Below are 23,778 nucleotides of genomic sequence, written 5' to 3'. Positions count from 1 at the left end.
GCTTAACAGCCAATTAAGCCCAGCATCACCCGGGAGGACTCCACATAATATGAAAGCGTGATATCTTTATTAAAGACAGCTCTCCAAAGGGTTGCACAAATTTTCCAGTTCTGATTTTTTCAAAAAAAATTTATTTTTATGGCTATTTTGGTCATTTTTATTCACCACCAATATGCGGTCCAATTAAACAGATGGCAGCAACACTGTGGCTAATGTGTCGCCTAAAATTAGCAGTAAATGGAGCTTAGAGTGTGAAATGAAGAGACTGTCACGTTTCCTTTAAAAAGAGGCGATACTGTTAAAGATTTAACTCTGGAAAATACCCCATTAAACTATATCATGAAGCACTGAAAGTATGTCAAATTGTGGATTTCTCTATGACAAAGTGGCTGTAGGGGGGGTAAAAATGATGGATGTAACAGTGTTATCTGTTAGCATGTGCAGCTACTTAGTGGTGTACTGCCAATAGTTGAAGAATAAAACCCAAACACCCACTGCTTCTTTCAAATGTGTTGCATTTGGCCTGCAACTATGGAACAGGCTCTCTTGGTTCGTTCTCTCTTGAATATACAGTAGATCATTTTATTTAACCTGATGCCCATGCTGGTAACATTACACCGTTGTAATATACCATTTAACCAATGCATTGGAAACCATGCATTGGACCCACAGGTGCCATTAAACGCAGGGAGAGAGGAGAACAAGCAATAAACAATCTGCCTTCTTCACTTTAATGCCCTCTTTTATTGTTCTTCATGCGACTCTGTGACGGCCTTCCACATCCGGTATCATCTTTCAAAGTTTACGTCTTTATATGTGCCAGCGACAGAGAGCTCAACCTGTATAAAAGTACTCTATCATATAGTCTTATTTAGAGGTGCTCCAATAATGGTTTATTCCTCTTGAAATTCAGCAAGGAGAAGATAAAATTGCATCTGGGAAGTATAGCAACTTGCTTGTGTAACTTATCTGCTGATACGTGAGAAAAGAGGAACTTATTTTGTCTTTATTTCAGTCGGAAAACTGCTACTTTTGTGATGAGAAGCGAAGTACCTGAGCTAAGAAATGTTATTGTCTCTCGAATGTAATTTCAAATCTCTCTCTGGAGCGACAGCTTGAAACTGTAAAGTTCAAGATGATGAAGCGATATGAAAACGTGGACAATTTGTTGATGAAGTTTTTTTCTGTTTGTTTTTAGGAGAAAAACAAATCCTCCTGCATCTGTTCTGAAGTGTTATAAATGTGTTGACATTTATTGTGAAAGCAAACAAAAAAATCCTTGCCGTATTCTTTATTCACGCTCATTGGCCAGGAGGCTCATTACTGCAGCGATCTGTGTTTGTCTTCATTAGCGTGGGCTGTTCACCTCCTGCACAGCTGCTTTAATTAAAGTTCCACTGTGATCATTTCATTATTCACTGATTACCACTTTCCACCAGCACGGCGCGCGAAATAAACAATGGCTGCAGCGTGTAAATAGAGAAATACACACTTTTAATAATGAATGCACACATTCATAATACTTTGATTAGAGGGAAATCGCCGAGCGCATGAAGATAAATGTTCCATTGAAATGGTCGGGAACGCACAAGTGCAGTCGACGTTATTATAAAAATATAATAAAGTAATGAGTGATTGCTTCTTTGAAACAGTGCTACCAATTATGTGTTTGGTTAGGTCTTGTGATACCGAATTGCATTACTGTCTTTAAATGAATTTAAACACTATTAAATATACATACGCGCAAAAACACAAACATAAAATGTCATTGTGTGCTGGTATAAATTGATGTTTTAGCTTCCATACAATATCCCACTATATCAGTCTGAATTTCTTCATACACTTATTGCGTGCATGAATAAAATAGATGAGCTGGAAACTGACCACGCTTCCTCCTGGAAGGAGCACACGATGTCTTTTGACATTTTATCCAAAGACATCAATAGAAACTGAGAGTTGTCAGTGTTAAAAGGATGCACATGCTGAATGACAGTGATCATAAACACGACAATAAATATATGATTTAGTGGCGTATGGAAAGTAGCCAGGTTTTTAAATATGCACCGTGGACATGCATTTTTAATGTGGACAACAGTTTACTGTAACTTATAATGACAAATCTGGGAAGAGAGAGGTTGTAACTTGGACAAATACAAATGGACACAGGCTAAATTCATAATGTTTCACATTCTGTCAGGAACTAATTTACTGTATGACCTGAATAGGTGGCATTTTATTTCATTAATTGGCTGACAGTTTAAATCATTACTTAAATTCATTACATGGATGATGACATTAAACTACAGCAACTAAAGCAGTGTTTTTTTTAGACTGATTTTGTTTGTTACCTCCACCAAGGAGGCTATGTTTTCACCGGAGTTTGCTTGTTTGTCTGTCTGTTAGTTAGCAATGTAACTCGGAAAGTCGGACGGATTTGGATGACATTGTCCGCAATGGGACCAGGAAGTGATTGAATTTTGGGATCAATCCGTAGACGCTATCACTGGTTACAACACTCGCTGTCTGACCATAACGTTATCACTGGTTACAACACTCGCTGTCTGACCATAACGTTATCACTGGTTACAACACTCGCTGTCTGACCATAACGTTATCACTGGTTACAACACTCGCTGTCTGACCATAACGTTATCACTGGTTACAACACTCGCTGTCTGACCATAACGTTATCACTGGTTACAACACTCGCTGTCTGACCATAACGTTATCACTGGTTACAACACTCGCTGTCTGACCATAACGTTATCACTGGTTACAACACTCGCTGTCTGACCATAACGTTATCACTGGTTACAACACTCGCTGTCTGACCATAACGTTATCACTGGTTACAACACTCGCTGTCCGACCATAACGTTATCACTGGTTACAACACTCGCTGTCCGACCATCACGTTATCACTGGTTACAACACTCGCTGTCTGACCCAGGGTGGATTTTGTAGGCACTGAGCTGCCTTGGTGGAGGTCTGCGCTCTCCGAGTGCTTTTCTAGTTTCTTCTGAAGTTACTGAAAATGTCCTACTTCATGGTTTCAGTTAATTCTGGGAAAAACAGGGTTAATCGGGAACATCTAATAGTGCTCTTTGTGCTTTGCTTTCCTTGTTACAAAATTCCATAGAGAAAACCAACGATTTAACATCATGACGTACAGGAATTGTCGATTCCCCTACTTCCTCAATCTGTACATTCACATGTGTTATTTTGTGACTTAGGTCTTAGAGATGCTATGTTCAGATTTACCAGAGTGATACAAACTCAGCAAACACGGCAGCAGTAGAACAGCAGCTCCTGTATCTCAACAAGCTAAAAAAAATGATTTTCTCTATGGACTTTGGTGCAGGAGAATAAGCAGTTGACAAATTTTCAGTCAGAATATGGTAATAAATATTCAACAGGTCAGCAAGGACATGCATACACATTTAGATAAGTGTGTTGGTTCCCTATTTAAACTTTGAATAATGTCATCCTTGAGTAAAACCGTCACAGTATAAACATGAATGGATTTAAATGAACACAAATATTTTCCTTTGCAAGTTGAAGTTGTCTCAAAAGCAACAGCAACAACAAAACATGTTTCCGTTCCACCTTTCAACACAATTCTCCTCCCCGTGCAGAAGTAAACAGCAGCCGCTTCAGGAGTGATCAGAGTTTGAAGGTAAACATTCATTCATCACTTCAGACAACGACCAAAGAAAACACACGTTGTCAAACATTTAAACCCTTCTGCCGCTTTAAGACGCTCGGAACACAAAGTGTGAAAAGGAAAAAAGCTCTACACGAAACGCCTGCAATATCTTTGCCTCCAGCAAATTTGCATTCTGATGAAGAAATGTCTTCGTATGTGGGAGGCACTGGCAAACATCCTGGTTTATGAACTGTCTGTCAGCTGCAGCTGAAGCAGCACGCACTGTACAGTACTTGCTAGAAGAGAGACAGAGAGAGAGAGAGAGAGAGAGGGAGGGATGGAGACAGATACGAGGTAAAAACAACTTGTGCATCCTCACAACGAAGAAGAAAGAGCTTTTAGAATCCTTTGCATCAGTTTCTGTTTTGCTCAGCTCGGAGCCAAGAAGCAGTCAACTTCAAATCTGAGCGGTGACACTGACAGAGGAGCTGGCTGGGATTTTATTCTTAAAAATTCAGTCAAAGTGAGGAGCAAAGATGAATCAAACTGCATCCGTGTCACATCAGATCGAGTGTCAGCCAGCCAAGGACTCCAAGGTAGGATTTTTGCTTTTGTTCTTTACAGTGATTTGTTGTTTTTATTTTGTATTTTTTAATCATCACATCACTGCACCACTCTGCCACGGACCTACTGTAAACCCAGCACAGCAATTCAAACAAAGCTCTAATTAATGCAACATAGCAATTCACAGGTTCACAAACATTTTCACATCCTATAATTGGTGTCTCATTTGTAACAAATCTACTTCAACAGGTGATGTGTTGTATTGTCAGGTTTACCTTTAACATTATGAACAAATCATCAAATCCACTAGAATGATCCATTTTACTTATTTTTACAGAGAAAAGACCAGATTACTACACATTTCATTTATTCATTACAGGCCTGTAGTCCCTTCTGTTCCAGTCAGATTTCTATTTTATCACAGTTAAGTATAAAAAATGTTATTAATATTTTTTTCTATGGATTTAATGAGTCTTTGGAGACGTAAGGAACGTATAGTCAGGATTTATGTTCTGTCACCACAGTAAATTGTATATGGGACATTACATTACGCCTGCACTGCTGGCACTGCAGACATTGTTTTCAATTTGATATTAAATAGAAAAAAGAGAATACACAATTGTTTGTGTATAAGAATTCACAATAAAGATGAATATATTACGCTTTCTCAGAATGTGTACAGGCACAGGCTGGAAGTTTGGATTCAACGACCACAGCGCAGCATATGTAATCACCGTTATTGCACTCACTGCACTTTGTGATGGAGGAGTGTCAGTGATTGCTCTTTTTTTTGTTGAGTGTGTTGTGCTCGTCGGCCTCGAGTGGATGATATTAAAGTAAGAAGTGGTTTATCTCTACCCTCTCAATTTCTCGCTCTCTGTGTATGTGTGTGTGTGTGTGTGTGTGTGTGTGTGTGTGTGTGTGTGTGTGTGTGTGTGTGTGTGTGTGTGTGTTCCAAAGAACCCACTGCTCTTATTAAAGTGTGGAATAATGGTCGCCATTAATCTTAAATATCGCTTCTTACCAGTTTGTAAATTATAGGTCTAAAGGAACAGATTGAATATTTCTTCTATAAATCACAGCTTTTCCACAGATTGGAATATAACATATAAATGCAAATACAATGTCCGTGGTGTTTACTGACATTAACACAAAAGCAAACTCATCTTGTCATTTCTTTTCTTTTATCTGAGAGACATTAGTTGACCACAGATTAACAGTCTCTGTTTGAACAGAAAATCACCTTTTACTGGTCTTGAACCAAACAGGTTTCCAAAAAGCACAAGGCAACACAAGATATATGAAAGAGGTCAAAAGGCTACGAGTAACTGATCATACAATAAGGGCAAGGATGCTTATTCATCAGCAGACGACTGGCAAAGGACACATAATGACGAACAGGTGAAACACATCAGGGCGGGGCAGGTAATCAACAGAGGAGGGAACCGTTACAGGAAGCATACACTGAAACGAGAGGCAACGGTAATTATTTCAAAATAAAACAGGAACAAGAACACAAGACTACTCAGGAAGTTACACAAATGTGATTTAAGGCTCATCTATATATGTTTTTAATAGAGATATTTTGTAGATGTCTGCATCATGCATCATTTGCAACGACAACAACATTTATTTGGGAGTCGAGAGAAAAGAACATTTTTTCAGTTTCAGTTGAAAAATGTTCAATCTAATTTTGTTAGATTCATTTCGGCTCAGTATTTTATTTTATTTTCTCACAGCACAAGCTCAGTGAACACTGAGTTGGCAAAGATATATACAGTATATAAAAAAACCCTCTTTATTTTTATATTATCCTGTCACATTCAATTTAGATTTATGTCAGACTGACACATTGATTTTAAAACATGACTCATGGGTTGAGTCGATTTTGGTTTGGACGTGGAAAATAAAATATAATTATCAATATATATTGAATACTTTCATAATAACTTATAATAGCCCAAAAATGACACAATAACTCAGGATATGGAGGGTAATTCATGCCACCACTTTTCCCGGGTGGGTCCGTCATGTGTCACCGAAAGTGAAGTAGAACCATATAAGGTTCTTCGGCTTGTCCTCGTAGGAAAATCCTTTTTGGCTCCAGGTAGAACCTTTTTATAAAGGTTCCACCAAGAACCCTTTTAAAACCCTTTATTCAGGAAAGGGGATTTAAAGGGTTCTCTGGATCAAAATGGTTCTTACTGAGACCATTAGTGTTACCACCAAGAACTCTTGAAAAACCTTTTTTCAGAATCAAATGGTTCCAGGTAGAACCTCAGCGCTTGTAGAAGAACACTTTTGGAACCCTTATTTCCAAGAGTGCAGGCACTGGCATTAAAGGGTGTCATCATCGCTCACAAATTATGCAAAGGTTTTTTTTTAATTTTTTTTTTAGCTGTGAGCGAATCCTTCCTGACTCAGAGATGAACAGCCAAAAGTCTAATCCCACTCAATTCTGCGCTGCTGTAGGCCGCACAGCAGCAGGGCGGGATTAATCTGACGGGAGGCCGCTTTGATAAGAGCTACACCTACATGAGCTCTAGAGCTGAACTGTCAACGGTAATTGAACAGCCATTTCAAGTCTCCAGAACGACACTAGAAAAGGCAATCGTAAACGATAAATAAGGATGCATTGCTGCATTTTTTTTGTTATGCATTATGCATCCTGAATGATTTTAACTGTGTCATAAGTCATAGCTCAGTGATACGGCCTCACGCGACGCCAGGTTTTTATCTGCTTCATAAACACAATAAGCCGCTTCCTCTTGAGGTGCAGCATGAAAATTATGCTAATGCTCATGTAGAGGTGCAGATTTTTAAATTACTTATTTATTATTAAACAGTGAGCCTTGATCCTGTATTGGAGGAGACACTATAAGATATTTGGTTTAAAATTCCAAAAATGTAGTCGTTGTCTCAACAGGTCACAAAATAGAAACCATGTACATGTTTTTTCCAATTCTCTCCTCTCTGGTGACAAAGATTCTGATTCGCCGGCTTCCTGCAACAGTGCGAGTGAAATTACCGTAATAACCACACATTGGCTTTGACGTGCATTCAAAAACCGCTCTAAATTTTAAAAACCACACTGTGCAACTACAGAGTGTTTTTTTTTTTCGAAATAAAATAATGTTTTTCCTTCATTTTAAATGGTTAAAGGCACCATATGTAAGAATGTGGCCAAAAATGGTTACTACACTCAAATTCAATATACCGAGGTCTTTCAGGTTTTGTTTTCTCCACCATTGTAGCTCAGACGTAACTGGCAACCAATGGTTTCTCTGCAGCTGAGACTCTACTGACTGCAATGATTGGTAGACGGCGGTAGGTGATTTGCAGTCTGCAAAATATTTTTTTTAATGCCAATATTTTGGCTGGACTGTTGTTGTTGGTGAGTTCAGTTTGTTATATGAACATTCTGGCCCTTTTATGGTAAAATTAAGCAAAAGAGTCTTTGCTAAATGTGGACAAAGAAGCAGATTAGCAGCATTTTGACGTTGTGGTAAACTGATAAACTGAATACTCCTCTTGAATTCCCACAAAGATGTCATTCTTAAACAATATCACAACAGGCTTAAATTGTCTCAGTGTCCGCTCACACTCAAGGTCTCAGAATTTGAACATGTCGCCACGTCCATCTGTTACCATGGAGGTGCGTGTGCTTCGGATAAAGAAGCTTGTTAGCGTGTGAGTGTGGGAGGAAGGTGAGGAATCCTGTCCTCCCCATCGTCGTCGCCGCATTGAAATAAAACACGTCATTAGCGCATTGACCTTTTCGAGCTGATTTTAACACCTCCCACTCAATCAATACCACACAATAAACAGCATGTGCATAAGTAAGTGTCACTTGGAGTGTCCACTGAGCTACTGCTGCCTGGATGGACACAGTGTGCAGTGTGAGAAGGTGGGAGTCAGAGTGAGATGTGAAGTCCCACTGCCAGGTTTCTGAAGACACACACACACACAAAAAAATCACAAGAATATGGATTTCGAGCCAGAGGAGAGAACAAAATCATTGAGAGAATCATTGTATATCACACCGTTACTGTTTTTTTCATCAGAGCACTTCAAATTGTCCTTTGTTTCTCATTTAATTCTGCTTTAAACTTATTAAACTTAATTTATTATGGTCCTGTGGTGGACCTGTGCCCGCAGGGTGTACCCTGCTTTTCACACTATGTCAGCTGGGATTGCCACTATGTGGTGGTAGACGATGGATTGATGGATGAATGGATGAACGGGTGGATGGGTAGTCAATGAGTCATCTCAGTGCAGTGTCTAATATTTGTCACTGGAGGGCAGCCTTACACAAATCATAGACAGGCATACTCTTTCTTTTTTTGTTTTACTTGATATTATTTTTCATATTCATTGCAGAGAAAGCACATTTAAATCCACAAATAAACAAGCAATGGAAAAACATTTTTTTTTAAAACCTATGGTAAAGAGTGTGAGAGACGCTGTTTTCTCAGCTCTTGTGCTCTTGAGTTCAGTTTTTGTGTCTGTGAGTCACAATGTGGCTCATGTGGCACAAAGAACCATAAGGAATAGTCTCATGGTTATGGTGCCCTGAAATAAAATTGCAGAAAAACTAAGGTGACCGATACAGCAGTGTTGCTTAACCCTTAGTGCTCACATGGTAAATTGCCGAGGGATAATATCATATTTAGAACACAACTCCCTTTATGGACATCCTAGTGATATAAAATAACAATAATATTATTGTTATTTTATATATTATAATTGTGCAGAAGTCACAAAAAAAAAAAGACCGTTTATCTTGTCTTTTTATTCATAAAAACGAGCCAAGTGAACAAATTTCACAAATGCATTGCGATTTTAAACATTTTGAGTACTTTTTGCTCAGGTGTGTTTATATAGTTGGGGATTTTTTTCATCATATTGCCTAGGCTGTGCTGAAAAAGAGGATATAAGACACTCTGTATTGCACATTCTTATAACCTCTGTGTAAAGTGTACGTTTTAACATGGTAATAGAATAAAACAGCCAAAATGCTCTGTGTTTAAATGGTTCCTTAAAAAACATGCCTTATCCAAAACGTCACATACTGTTCTTTAATTCCAACCGCCCCAATCTATTGGTTGCCGGCTGAATCTCAGTGTGTTGGAAAAGTTTCCTCCCAGTCTTAGCTTGGACACGGTCACAGAACATTTAATCCATGATTAATGAATTTCCTTTCAAAGATAACGCGCACAGATTGCTGTATTTGGACAAAAAAAAAAAAGACGACCACTTAAGCCTTTGTTTTTGTTTGTTTTATTTCATTAGAGGACTCTGGAAAAAGAACAAGCAGATGTTGAGTTAATTGCTTGAGTTGGACAGCCACAGTAAGTGCGGTATATGGAGGGGAATAAAAACCACAGAGAAAGACAGCGAGAGACAGAGAGAGACAGAGATAAGGAGGAACTAATAAAAGCTTCTGTGATTCAGCAATGAACTCTCTGATCCACAGCCTCTCTCTCCAGGTAGGAACATGGGCGGTAAGGTAAAAGGTGTTATGATTTTATGCAGAAATAGCTTTAAAAAAGTGATAGTGTCCATCTCTTTATTATCTGAACTCACTCACTGTGACGTAATGAAGGGTAAAACCTTTCCAGAGTGACATTGTTGGAGCACTCTCCACATTACATAACAACATATATATAAAGCCATACGTTCATCCACAGGACATGCATACATTTGTATTATTATTATTATTATTATTATTATTAATAAAGGAGATAAGCTGTAGAATCTGTTATTTCTCTCTTCCATAGTTAATGCTGTGTCCTTGGGCAATCACACCCAGGTGTGTTATGATGGAAGATACCATTTTTCTAAGTGTGTCAGGGGTGATGTATTTCAATTTATATCAAAACGGTAAAGGCTGTATCCTCTGCTCAAACAGACGAGATGCCAAAGTTGTGACGAGGAAGCGACGAATCGTGTTCGAGAGGTAGTTGCAGAGACCGTTTTAATGGTGTGTTGTTGTTGTTTTTTTACAGCGTAAAAGGGCTTTGCTCAATATGAAAAATGAATAATAATTATTGAATGACCGAGGAGGGCAGTGTTACACTTGTTTGAGCTTGAGAGTGGAACCTCTATCACCCCCTGGGTTAATGAGTGAGTAATCACCAAACAATATGTGGTCTCTAAGATGCTGCGGTGTAGTTTTACTTTCCTCACAAATACACACGTATATACACACAGACACTGAGAGAGCTGAAAAAGCAGTGGCCTCTGATGGTGTTTGTATCACACTGGTCATGTTATGTGTTGTACATCTGTCTTTTAACATACTGTTTTACCTGTTCAGACTGCACCTGGGAAACTTCATTGGAGCTGCGCAATAAAGGTGACAGCAGCAGCTGCGAGTGAACATGCAGGCATGTCGATAAGCAGTTGTTCAGGGAGCGCTTGTGCAGTTTATTTACCTAAGAGATCAAATGCAATTGATTACACTTGAGTTTCCTCACGTTAACAATAATAAAGTGGCCTCAAAAATAACTTTTAGCCTCATTTTCCAAAAGAAACCAAGTCAGTTCATCTGGTCGGGCCTCGGTTCGAGCACCCAGATAATTTCCCCCTGACACAGAATTAGATTATCACACTAATGAAACTGGGCTGACTGATTTCACTTATGAATGACACCATTTTTTTAATGTAGTAAAATCAGAACAGAGGGGTTTTGTGTGTGTATGTGTGTGTATGTGTGCCAGGCGTCTGTTTACTCCAAAGAAAGAAGGCAGAGACAGACATACCGCTGGCAAAGAGAAGGACAACAGTCGTTTTCTTGCTTCTTTCTTGTGTTTGTTTCTTGCTTCTTTATTTTTGTCAGACAGTTGTCCGCTTTTTGAGTCGATTGGATTTGGATCGCCTTGTTGCTTGAGTTTTGGTGCGTTCCAGTTTTAACTGGAGGCGTCAGCATGATGGACCCAGAGCTCAGGTTCATTGAGGTGAGGTGTCACTGTGTGCTTTTATTTATAGAAACCACGGTAGGAGGTGCTGAGCGAGTGTGATGATTTGCACCTTCAGCTCCAGCTGAATATTTTACACAGAAAATATTCTAGAGCTGCGATCTTACTGATCAGTTATAATGTATGTGTACATGTGTGTGTTTTATGTTACGTTGGGTGACACGGTGACAGATTGTCAGGAGGAAAAAAAAGTGGTGTGTGTCTGTGTTCCAGCATAAATTCCCAGGGGTGTCATCTGCCTCCAGGGAGAGAGTGGGGGCCCTGAGACTGAGGCTCCTCTGAGTGTGTCAGGATTGTTCTTGTAAGCCCGAGCGATGAAACAGCGGCTGATTGTGTTTTCCGTGAGACTTTGAAAACAGGATGCTGCGGTTTTGTGGTGCAAGACGTAAGCCAATGGAAAACCAGGAAACACTCGTCTAAGCCAGCTTTTATATTCCGCTAATGAGACAGAACCCTAATCCCTTTCATATACTGTGATTACTGAGGGTTAGGATGAATATTCGAATCTATGACATTAGATAAATGTTTTGAAAATACTGAATGGTATTTGTCCAACACACTTGAAAGCTGTATATTCACTGTGCCTTCAAATGCAGCCAAACCACGCAACAGTATTGTTCTTTAATGGAGCAATTCCGCTGATGTACACAAGCTTCACTGAAATATTAGCTGTATGATTTAGAGACTTTGACGTTAGTGCTAATAATTAAAGGTTCATTATGTAATAAATCTAAAGCAACTGGCCATACAATCCTCCTAATATGTCACAGAAACTCAGGAATAATGTTCATATAACAAACTGAACTCACCAACAACAGTACAGCCAAAAAATCTTTTGCAGACTGCAAATCATGTTTATGTTTTGAAATCATGTTTTGGCATCACCAATCATTGCAGTCAGTAGAGTCTCAACTGCCGAGCAATCACGGGTTGCCAGTTACGTCAGAAAACGAAACCTAAAAGACCATGGTATTTTGAATTTTTCTTTTTGGTCACATTCTTACATATGGCGCCTTTAAATTAACTTTCACTCTGTCTCAAACCAACGATGAGTAGATTTTGAGATTTTTGGTTCTTATTTGTCTGTAGTTGAACATTTACAGTCCGGGCCAAACACATCACGACACATGAATAATCCCCACCGGCAAAATAAACACAATTCACCTGCTGTTTTGACAGTATGTTCTTTCTCCATGGTTGCTTGGACGACTGAAACCCAGACAGGTCTCTGGGTTGATAAATGAGTGCTGCCCACTTGGTCAGTCACCAAACCTTGACCTACTTTTATTTTTCTAGGTCACGATAGTGGATACATTTTTTTCCTCATTTGAAGTCTCTGTGGGGTTTTGTATCTTGATTCTCTGTGTGTTAGATTGCCATTTGTCATCCACATTATGATGATTACATAGTATTATCATGATCCTGCATTCTATATATAACGGTTAAAAAGATGCCTGTTTTTAGCTGATTTTCGCAACTGTTGCTCAAAAACAATAACAAAAAAGTGTTGGTTATTAATATAAGAAGCTTACTCTTGATTAATTCCTTCACAAAATCCCTGAACCACAATTTCAACATCCACGTGTATCATCGCGGAGGTGATTAATGGGTTTTGCAGGTGCATGCCTTTCATCTGCCAGCAGCTTCACACCCCCACAGCTGACTGTCTTTGTGCTTGTGCAGTTTTGAATTTCTATAAATGGATATTTAGGCCTGGAGGAGATTTAAAGCAAGACCCATTTTCTTTCCCTGCAAAATCTACTGAAGTATAAATTAGCATTCATAGTCTGAGCACCACATTTAAAAAAATTGTGATTGTTGTGAGCTGTGTCATTTATTATGTGAAAAAAACAAATCACATTTTGTTGTTTTTTCCTTTCCAGGAAATGGAGGAAAACCTCTTTGCAAATAGCAAAGTGAAGCATCGCATGACTTTAAAACACTGCATTATCTGTTGAAATTTAAGTAAAGATTTAAAAAACAATGCACAGTTTTCTCTTCCAATTGTCTTCAAACCTTAAGGTTGGGAGGGGAAAAAAGCTGCTGCAGGTATATATATATATATATATATATATTTTTATCCCAGAGAGAAATAAAAGTGAAGGACCAGAACCTCCAGGGTCAATGAACCCACTTAGAAGGCTCTCTTATCGCTCCACTTGACCTCAGTGGAGCCAAACCTGGAGCCCTGCAGGTTAATTACATTCTCCTGGCTTCACAAGTGTGAATCTGTCTTTGATTAAACAAGAGTAAAACTCAGGAGGGTTTGGAAATCGCAAAAGAGCAGTAACATCAGCTGTTTTTGGCTTATAACTCATTAAAACACCGCAGAGGCTTCCGTTTTAAAACCATCGTTTTGGTTGCAATTCGGTGCTAATTTAGTAACGTTTGTGTTTGACAGCCTGGACGCAGGTGTTATTGCATCATAAACATCATGTTTTAAGGCTGAACAGAGACCATATCACTAAAAGGATGCCGTAATTAGGTAATAAAGGGAGTTCTCTAACAAAGAGGGACCACTTCTGTGTTTACACCTAAACTAAAACAATCTAAACCTAAATCAAACAGCCATAAAACTAGTGGAGACTTACAGCCTAAACTAATATAACAAACAGTAACTAACTAATAAAAGGCCAGAAATGAGTCAGATAAATGCAAAACACAACAAAGAAGAGATTGTGCTGCAGCTTGTTGCTTCAAGTACTAGGATATTGTGTTTATAATGTCAGGCAAAAACTAAAACAAGCTTGAAGGCAACGTTATGCAAAGAACTAATGACGCATGTGCTCACACAAATGCTAATGAACAAAGAAGCTTTTGGTCTGAATAAGGTTTCTGCCTGTGGGACTGTGGTGAACTTCCCAAACATCAGCAGAGGTCAGATAGAACACAATCATTTCCTCGTGGTTTCTGATTCCACCTGTTCAATATTTAATGGAGAAGGAGAGAGAGAGTGTCCAACCTCAGGCTTTGAGGATCCTTTCCCTCTTACTTTGTTCCATCTCTCTTTCTTTCACTTAATCCACCCCGTTTCTTCCCTTTCCTCCTCAACCTCCATTAGCTTCAGCATCTGCCTCCCCTTTGAATTCACAATGCGCCGCCCTTTCCTTCACTCATTCACTCCCGGCTCGTTGACCTCGCGCTTTTTACGTCTCGTCTTCATGTGAGAAGTAAGACTGCTCACCGCGGACGTGCTCGGGCTGCACGTCCCTGTAGTTGTTTTGAAGCTTTTGAAACTGAATTCATGAGCTGAAATAAAAGATTGAATACACGTGGACAGATCTTTTTTAATGCTTTATGACAAAAGAATGAATGACAGCAAAGAAAAAAACGCTTTCATTTCTTCACCTGAGCCTCATAAACAGTGAGGATATGGGAATGCAATCATGCAGTGGCAGTATTTTTTAAATTAAGATGTTGCTTTGTGCTCTGTTTTTCCTTCTGGACCAAGTTTGCCTCAAGGAGACGGCTGTGCCATTTAAAAATGTAAAACATTCAGAAAAAGAAAAAAAGAATTAAAACAGCATCCAACTCCAGCATTTCTTATACTGCACACTGATCGTGCCCATTTATTTGAAAAGAAGATGAGATATTAAGGCCACATTTTGACCATGAATATGTGCTTAAAAATTCTTCTTCTTCCAATAAGTTACAGGATGCTGTGTACACTAAGAGTGTACCTCTATGCTGCCAACCAGAAGGATCGGCCCTCAACAATTTCTGCCAACGCACAAAAATATATACACATTTATACACAATATATACACAATATAGCAGAAAAAACAGGAAACACGGAGGTGAAGAAACTCAATTATAGATCTCAGCAATCAGCAAGGAAGAAACACCAGAGACTAAGAAAATAAGAAGATACATACTGATGAGGAAATATTGATAAATGAAGAAAATACAAATTAGATTTAGTGTCAAGCTAAAACAAAACTTACAAACAAACATACACAACCGTTCATAAGTTTGGGGTTACTTAGAAATGTCAAATTTTTGTAGGAAAATCACTTTTTGTTACTGAATATAACATTAAATGAATCAGAAATGCACTCTATACATTGTTAATGTGGCAAACGACGATTCTAGCTGCAAACGTCTGGTTTTTAATGGAATATGTACATAGGGGTAAAGAGGCCCATTTCCAGTGTTCTAATGGTACATAGTGTTTGCTAATCGCGTTAGAAGGCTATTGGATGATTATAAAACTCTTGAAAACCCTTGTGCAATGATGTTAGCACAGCTGAAAACAGTTTTGCAACTCTTTTGATGGATAAAAGTGTGAGTTTTTAATGGACAACACCAGAAAATTGTACAGGTGACCCCAAACTTTTGAATGGTAATGTATCTCCTTTAAAAATCATGTTACACAGGTTGGTATTAAGTTTCCTCTCTTATCTTTAAAACAGCTTTAACACATACTGTGCAAGGAAATTGCTCATTTGAATTATAGCAGTGCAATACTAAAAGTCCATAAAGTTCAGTGACTTGCAAGAGACAGAATTATATTTTCAGGGTGAAAATTGTGTGGAAGAGTATGTGATACAGTGAAGTTCCAAAAACTCTTGATTCTACAGTATATACAACAAGGCAAACCTATGCCCATGATCCCAAATAGTTTCTGTTGCTGCTCAGACTCACAGAGGTTATCCAGTCTCACCCCCCCAACAGCCTACACCTGCTGCATGTAGCTGACACATTTTATAATGTCATATATTTCTTATAAAGTGAGACAAGTGTGTGAATCAGAGCAGAAATTCCAACCGACAGCCTCATCAATCAAAACGGACGCTGCTTTTGTCTCGTAACTATCTTTTCTAGCCGTGGAACACAGCGCGTGAATGTAAACGTCGCCTCATCTCCACTGTAAGATAAACTTGCGATTGCCACTTTATTAGGTACACCTGCTCAACTGCTTGTTAAGGCAAATGTGCGATCAGTCAATCACATGGTGGCAACTCGGTGCGTTTGAAGTTCAAACAGAGCTTCAGATCGAGGGAGAAAACTGATGTAAGTGACATTGATTGTTGGTTTGACTATTTCAGAATCTGCTGATCAACTGGGATTTTCACACATGACCATTTTTACAGAGGCTGGTCAGAAAAAAAGAGGAAATATCCAGTGCACAGCAGTTGTGCGGGGGACAAAGAAGATGAGAGAAAGGCAACAGTAAGCACTTGTTACATCTAAAAAAAATACATCCAAGCTTGGCACATATGTGTACCTAATAAAGTGGCCTGTTTAAATACGATTTTTTCAAAAAGTGTGTACCTTTTGCTTAGGTGTGTTGGTGAAAATAGGGGGAAAAAAATCACATCATCGGATTGCCTATAGGTTGAGCTGAAAAATGGATATAAGACACTTTGTATTGTACAGTCTTATAGCCTCTGTATATATGTTTTAATATAGTAATGGGGAAAAAAACAGCTTAAATGCTCTGTTCTAAGTTAAAAGGGGCCTTTTTGACTCTTTCTAAGACACAACACAACACATTTCATTCTAAAGCCAATTGCCATTTTTACACATTGTGGATTTACAGGTTATATAATGACAATGCCTGCAACAAAACAAGGTGTTGTTACAAATAATCCAGTTTTCTCTCAACAGCATCAGCCCTGACTGCAATAACAGTCAATAACAAAACAATCCTTTTCTTTATCTTCACAATTATCAATTATCTGTACAACTGTTTAACCCTTTAAAACGGTGCGTATCGCTGAAAATGCTGAAAAGTTGCACGTCCTTTCAAGTGTCCACATGTAGACTCATATGTGCAGGCTGGATTGTCCTTTAACATCACTCTTCCATTCTCATGGGTGTGGAGGGAGGGGAAGAAATGATTATTTTCTGATGTTTGTGCGTGTGTGTGTGTGTGTGTCGTTGGTGCAGTCTGCGTCTTCAGGGCTTTCTCTGTGACACCTATCAGTTTGCATTCCGTCACTTGGCAGCAGGAAAGGCCAGCTGGTTACTGATCTGCTCGATTGTCTCGCTTCATTTTGCTCGGAGGGATTTCAGACGAGGCCTTGTTCTGCACCGTAATCCTATAATTTATTTCCAAGGGATATTCTAATACTAGATTTATTGCAGAATGCTCTCAAGTCTGCGAAGTGATACTGTGGGGAATCATAGAGTGATGACATCAGATGCAAAAAATACCCCTAAATACCTCACATAGCAGCTCTCTATGGGAATATTACACTACTTTACTCGTAATAATTCACAAACGAGCTACAAATACTAGCACAGAAGCCGTTCTGCAGTTTTTGTTGGTTGCTGCTGGTAGTTTTTACTGCAGTTTGACATCTGTAATCTTGCATTACGGCCTTCTTCTGGATTCTATCATCCATTTCTACTTCTCGTTCCTCCATGCCTCTTTCCTTTGAAATCCTCTTCTTCTGTGGTACTTTATGACAGTTTGCAATCATAATGTTCCATCACTGCCTCCTTCTTATTCCTTTTTCCTTACTCTTCTCCCTTGAAGCCTTTATGGTCGGCTGCTGGGTTTGTGATGGTGTTTTGTTATCAGTTTAATCAATCATTACGTCTTCTCTTTCCTCTTTGTATTCTGCCTCTCTGCTTTGTACCAAAGAAGAGTATATTAGGACAGTTTTCATCCATATTCTACTCCCACAATTCCCTTTCCACATTAGTGTGTTACTGTTTTGTTATATCGAATTTAGTCAAATTTTTATTATTATTTTATCAAAAGTTTGATGTAGTATTATAGAGGGAGAGATTGTAAGAAGATGATTCAGTCCTTTATAATTGAATTGTGACGTCTGTTGCATAATCTGTCAGCAAACCAGATTGCCAATTAAATTACATACATGACTCTTGGTTAAATTAATGAATAACCTCATGACTGACTCCACGGCTTTAATTAACCGAGCAGCTGTATAATACATGGGACTTGTTAATGTGAGTAAATATTTAACGACTTTTTGATATCATTAATAATTAGGGTATTTGACACAAAATGGCATCGAATGAATAAAGCACTTATTTTCAGTACGTTCATTAAAACGTGGGAAACAGGTCATTGTAACAGGTTTTACAGTCACATACGTTTATTGCTAATTTAAACACTCTTTAAATGTTTTTAAATCATGAACACATGCTGGGATAGAGTAAGTGGACCTACTATATGATAGCATTTCATTGTTTTCCCCCACGTTTCCTGGCAGCACCATGGACAGCTCTACATCACTCAGTTTATTCAGCACCATGGACAGAGACACAGACATGGATGGATGGGTTGTCCTATTTGCACAGTAAAAAAAAAATGTGACACTGGCTGCATCAAAGTTGACCAGAAACATATGAAGTCACACCGGAAGCAATGCTTTCATTATAAAAAATAAAAGTCAATTTCAAAAACTGTCAGCTCAAAAGGGATCTATCAAGACTAAAATCATGGTTATATGTTGCAATATGGATACATTTTTATGGACATCAGTGTGCAGCTATATTGATAATGAAGTGAGAGATTTTGACCACTGGTAGAGCAAGATAGGCTGCAAATTTTAAATTCCTCGATTCCCTGAACTGTGTAAATAATTAATGAAGCAAGGATTACCAAACTGTGAGAGTGTCGGAGCCAATTTTAAATTCTGAAAATTGTCCAGACTGGGTATTATTATTTAACTTAGTATTATTTAATCATGATTTGCATTATTTATTTCATTAAGAGGCAGAAAATGATCGTTGAACTTTGTATCAGACCTATACAATGATACAATATTCATGGAAATATATATATATGACAATTAACATTTATTTTATATTTTAATGATCTTTCATAAGAAAGTTAATTAGAGGGCTTTCATTTTGAAAATCAAATCCGGAAGTGTTATTTCGCCACTGCTCGTGCTGAATTGACGGGTGTGCATGTTATTATCGGGGTGAGCCGCTGGATTCAGGCGGAGAAACGAGGCTGTTCCTCGGTTACAATGACCGCGTCCAAAGACCCGACCAAGAAGAAACCAAAGGAGACGCAGCAGGATGAGGTAGATACCATAAAAAACAACAATCACGTGTGTTTGTGTGTGCGTGTTGTTTGAGTGAAGAAGAGACAGGCACAGTGTGACAAATTTGGAAGGACAATGTGGGGGAAAAAACCTGTGGTTACGCTTTGCTGGTGCGTGCTCGGAAAATTACAGCAATTCTTTGTTTAAATTCAAGCAAAAATCAACCAAAAATAGAATAAAGTATAGTCATTACAACCGAGTCACAACAGGCTTTTCTCTTACCATTTTGCACGTAAATGCGAATATTGATACTAGTGATTTAATGGCACTTAATATTTGGATTTTCTTTGTTTTTATTTCTGCATAGTTTATGATAGAATTAAAATGTAAAAACTGGAATTGATTAAAAAAATAAAAAAATAAGACTGTTTATTTTCTCAGTGTAGATACAGTTTCCAGCTTTTCCACAACAAAGTTGTGATTGCAGTCTGTAGGAAATCTGTGGTGCATTTGCATATATGCATTTTCTTGTTTGTCGCTGTTGTTGTTGATGATGATGAATCATTGCTGTATATTTTACTCCCTGACATCCTATACACTGTAGTATCAAGTGGTAAGTTTGTTTTGGTCTGAGGTTTATCGACTTTGTACATTAGTCTTCTTCTTTTGATGGAAACCTGAGAATTGAAGGAATCCTGCATACACACAGACATAGTGCTTCATCTAAGGGTTGTTTTTGTTCTCCAGTTGAAGCAGTTACTTTATTTGTTGATTTGCCAAGGACAGTTCATCTTAGCCAGAAGTCAAATGTTCACTTTAGTAATAAAAGTACAAATATTAAGGGAGAAATGTGGAGTTACAGAACGCGCAGTCGACAATAGAAGACTGAAAGAAAGAAATATGACTCACGCACCAAATCACTAATACGACAACAAAATAATGTTTTTGGTCGATTAAACTGATAAGTAAACACTGAGACGTAATCAAATGCCTCAAGACGATTTGCAATATTTATAAATCCTGCAGTTTCAGAACATATAGCTGTGAGAAAACAGTTATTGATCGATGCATTTCCGATGGTTGCTCTCTCTACACACAGTCCACACAGCGTCATACAGTGTCTGCTGAGGCACGGACAGTGTTGCTCTTCCTCCTCCTTAAGAAGCTGTTGTGCAGAACTGACTGTTGGGTTGCCAGGTTGGTCTTCTTATTGTACATTCCTGCAGTGCTCAGATAACCTTCTCGGTTGGTACTCGCTGCCTGCACGATGCTAAGCAGGGCCACAATTTAAATCCATAACCAGTTAATGCCTTACCATAATTAAAATAGGGCGAGGCCTAACCTTGAATGGAGATCTGCCTCATTAGGACCAGGTTTTGGCCTCCGTGAGGACTAATAGTCCTGACAAGGTCAGTGTTGATGCCAGAAAAGAGATAACAAACACAAGAACACACACACACGCACCACGCAGAGAATTAGCTCCAAGACGTTGAACTAATACTCAGAGAGAAGTTAATGGCCCAGTGGTGTGCAAAGAATGCTCCACCCACAGCTGTGAGTGCATGTGTGTGTGTGTGCACGCGCACGTGTGTGAGTGTGAGTGAGTGAAGGCAGCCTGAGCAGACACAGTTCACTGCAACAGTCTGTTGTTCGAATTCACTTCAGTGGAACATGAAAGCAAGCAGTGTGTGTGCGCGCGTGCATGCATGTGTGTGTTCCTGCTTCATTAATTACAGTCTTCGGCAGCAGTGATACAGATTGTTATGGTCGCGTTTCTTCCTCTTATATTGTGATTTTTGGGCACCGCAGTTCACTGAAAATGCTTTCGTCGTCGCAATCCTCCCATAATTACGCTTAATTATGTACACAATTTACACATTTTACGTCGGATTCTGTGATTATTTGATCTTTCCGCCCACCTGCACATAAATTATGGTCGCACTTTTGCTTCGATGCATCAGTCAAGAGTAGATGTGATCACATGTCGATGATTTCGTTTGATTCAAACCACAATACAGTTTTTACCACTTTTTCGTCACCCAGTATAAGCAGCCTGATAGATGTGAACTTAAATATGATTTTAAACACGATTGATTAAATTCATATATGTACCCCCCCCCCCCCAAAACAAATGAATGTAGTCAAGCTGCAGCTCTTAGCGACTGGGTACAATGGACGATGTGCCACTGCACTGATGCAGAATCGTCCACATCCTCAACGCAGCTTATAAACGATTTATTTTCAACAACACTAGAACTGTCTCTAGAAGGTGAAAATGACACCATCCACACTTGCGAACAAGCAACACGTTTGAACTCATCAGTCTGGTTTTAAATGGGAAGATTTTGTACCGTTGATGTCAATGTCATGGTGGTAAAGGAGAAGTAGAAGAAGTGAGTCAAGTCGCTGCAGAAGTTTGACATTTTTGATGTGTTGGAGAAAGGCCTCACCTCACGTCATCTGTCTCCGTGTCTCTCTGAAACTCAGAGGGAATCTGAATAAAATGCCCCGCGACACTTTTTCTATTAATCTTCTGTGCTGTGTGACACAGCTGGTCACCGGCACGCGCTCGTCCTCATCCACTCTCCAGCCGTTAAAGATGAACTGAAATCCCTCCTTACATCATTCTCAGCCCGTGTCTCTCGATCTTCCAGGTAACTTTTCACAAACCAAGCCTGACGCGAGAGAGAGAGAAAAAAGATCTGTGTGCTCTGGAGGATGATGTAACCAGGACAGCAGGGTCAGAAAATAACATTATTAAAATGTCTTTGCCCTCAAAGAGACTTAAATGAAGTGGTGATTCCCAGAATCACAGGCTCAGACTAAGCTTTATGCTGTGTTTTCTCTTCTTTATTTTTGAAAATACTTTTAGTGTAATAACACCTTTGAGGAGATAAAACTGTCTAGACTGTCATGACGATGCAGAATTCAACGCTCAATTCATCTGGTAGTAACATATTTGAGAAGAAAGCAAACAAATCTGCTTATAAACACGTTTGTTTGAAAGTAGTTACTTTATTTTCTTAATGTGCTGTTTTGGACTGTAATGTCAAGTGTTTTAGGCCTTGTGTGACAGATGTACAAATGTACAAACCAGCCACAGCTTGTTGTTTCATGTTTTAAGGTAGAAGCTTAAAATGTAAATGAAGAAGAAATGCTTTACCTACATAAACCTGATGCATAAACCAACAAAGAAGAAGAAGAAAAAGAGGGGTAGAAAATGGAAAATGAAATAAAAATGCAAGCGTGGAGAGACTTAAAGAGTGTTTACATCCTATCTGCTGTACAAAGACTGCTTTAGTGTTACGTTAACAAACATTAGGATCCAAAATGCAGGACTGAAACGAAACAGTCTTGCAATAAAAAATATCACTAAATAAAAGAGACAAAAAACCATGCAAAATAGTAGGAAAAGGTATAAAATAGGGGCAATAGGGATAATTGAACACAGGTGAATCATATGACTGTGGATGAGTCAATTAGGGGAGGGCGTAAAACTACGCACGAGGAAGAATTACAAGGGAAACAAGGGAAAGACAAAACAGAAACAAAGAATTAAATCCCCAAGTTCAAACTAAATAAATCGCAAGGAGTAATCCAGGGGTCATGACCCTGCAATCTCACCATAAGATGCCACTCATTCTTACACACTGGACCTTTAACGACACTCCATTCGAGCAATTTGTCTATTTCCTGTTTCAAAATGACAAAAGACGGTATCATGATCTTTGTCCTCGTAGACTCTCTCACTCGGTGTCAGAGTTGGAGCTCCACATTGTGTCTGAGCAGGAAATAATTGTTGATAATCACAGCATGATAAATTAGACTTGTTTTTGTGTGTGTGTGTGTGTGTGTGTCCGCAGGAGTATGTGGACGTCAGTCCTCCACAGAGGAACTGGAAAGGCATTGCCATTTCCCTGCTGGTCATCGTGGTGGTCTGCTCGCTCATCACCATGTCTGTCGTCGTCCTCACGCCTGGTATGTCAACTGACTGTGTCCAAATATGGGTGGACACATGTCTCAGAAGGGCTCTAAAAATAAAACTTATCAATCAATGTCTCTTTTTAACTTTAAGATGTTCACACGCAAACCAAAACCAAGACAAATGGAACGTGAATAATGTGCTGCAGAAAGCCAAAACACATTCATCCTGCAGTGTGGCAGCCTGTTGCAGGAGCTCTCGCTATTTACGAGCCTTTTCCCTTTAAACATTTTGTATGTTTTTTTCCGACTTTTTTAGTGTTTTTTTCGTTATTAATATCAGTATATATTGTACTTTTTTTTTTGGTAATGCATGTTTATTATTTATTATCGTTATCTTTACTGTCTTTGCTGCCTCTTGTCTCCGTTTGCTCTTCATTGCTTCGCCCCCTTTGTTCCTGAGCGGTAAATCTGTGAAGATGAGCTGTTGATTTGTATTTTTTTTCCACACAGTTGAGATTCCCGGCAGCAGCAAGTCCAGGCTGACTGTGTCGGATCTGTGGAAGCCAGAGTTCGGCGTTCATGACCCGGAGGCCAAGTGGATCAGCGGTGAGGAAAAGTCATTGAAAAAACAACAGCAGCAACAGAATCAGTGAATACATGGTTTTTAATTATGTTTTTTATACATTACTCAAGT

The 23,778-nt window shown here is 38.9% G+C and overlaps 1 protein-coding gene across 1 annotated transcript in view; it reads left to right on the top strand.

Annotated features, from left to right (window-relative positions):
• Positions 1 to 4,182: 4,182 nt before the first annotated feature.
• The window catches only part of LOC310937527 (inactive dipeptidyl peptidase 10-like), a gene marked incomplete at both ends in the record, with an annotated part of 48,442 nt that continues 28,846 nt past the window's right edge, over positions 4,183 to 23,778 (top strand). The window contains 3 exons of the mRNA XM_083901810.1: positions 4,183 to 4,242; positions 23,024 to 23,138; positions 23,595 to 23,690. Of these exons, the coding sequence (XP_083757936.1) occupies positions 4,183 to 4,242; positions 23,024 to 23,138; positions 23,595 to 23,690 (271 nt within the window). The remainder of the gene's footprint in view (positions 4,243 to 23,023; positions 23,139 to 23,594; positions 23,691 to 23,778) is intronic.

The sequence above is a fragment of the Microchirus variegatus genome (assembly GCF_963457635.1).
Source record: "Microchirus variegatus genome assembly, chromosome: 1".
Classification (NCBI taxonomy): Eukaryota; Metazoa; Chordata; class Actinopteri; order Pleuronectiformes; family Soleidae; genus Microchirus; species Microchirus variegatus.
This window is presented reverse-complemented; position numbering and strand designations above follow the sequence as displayed.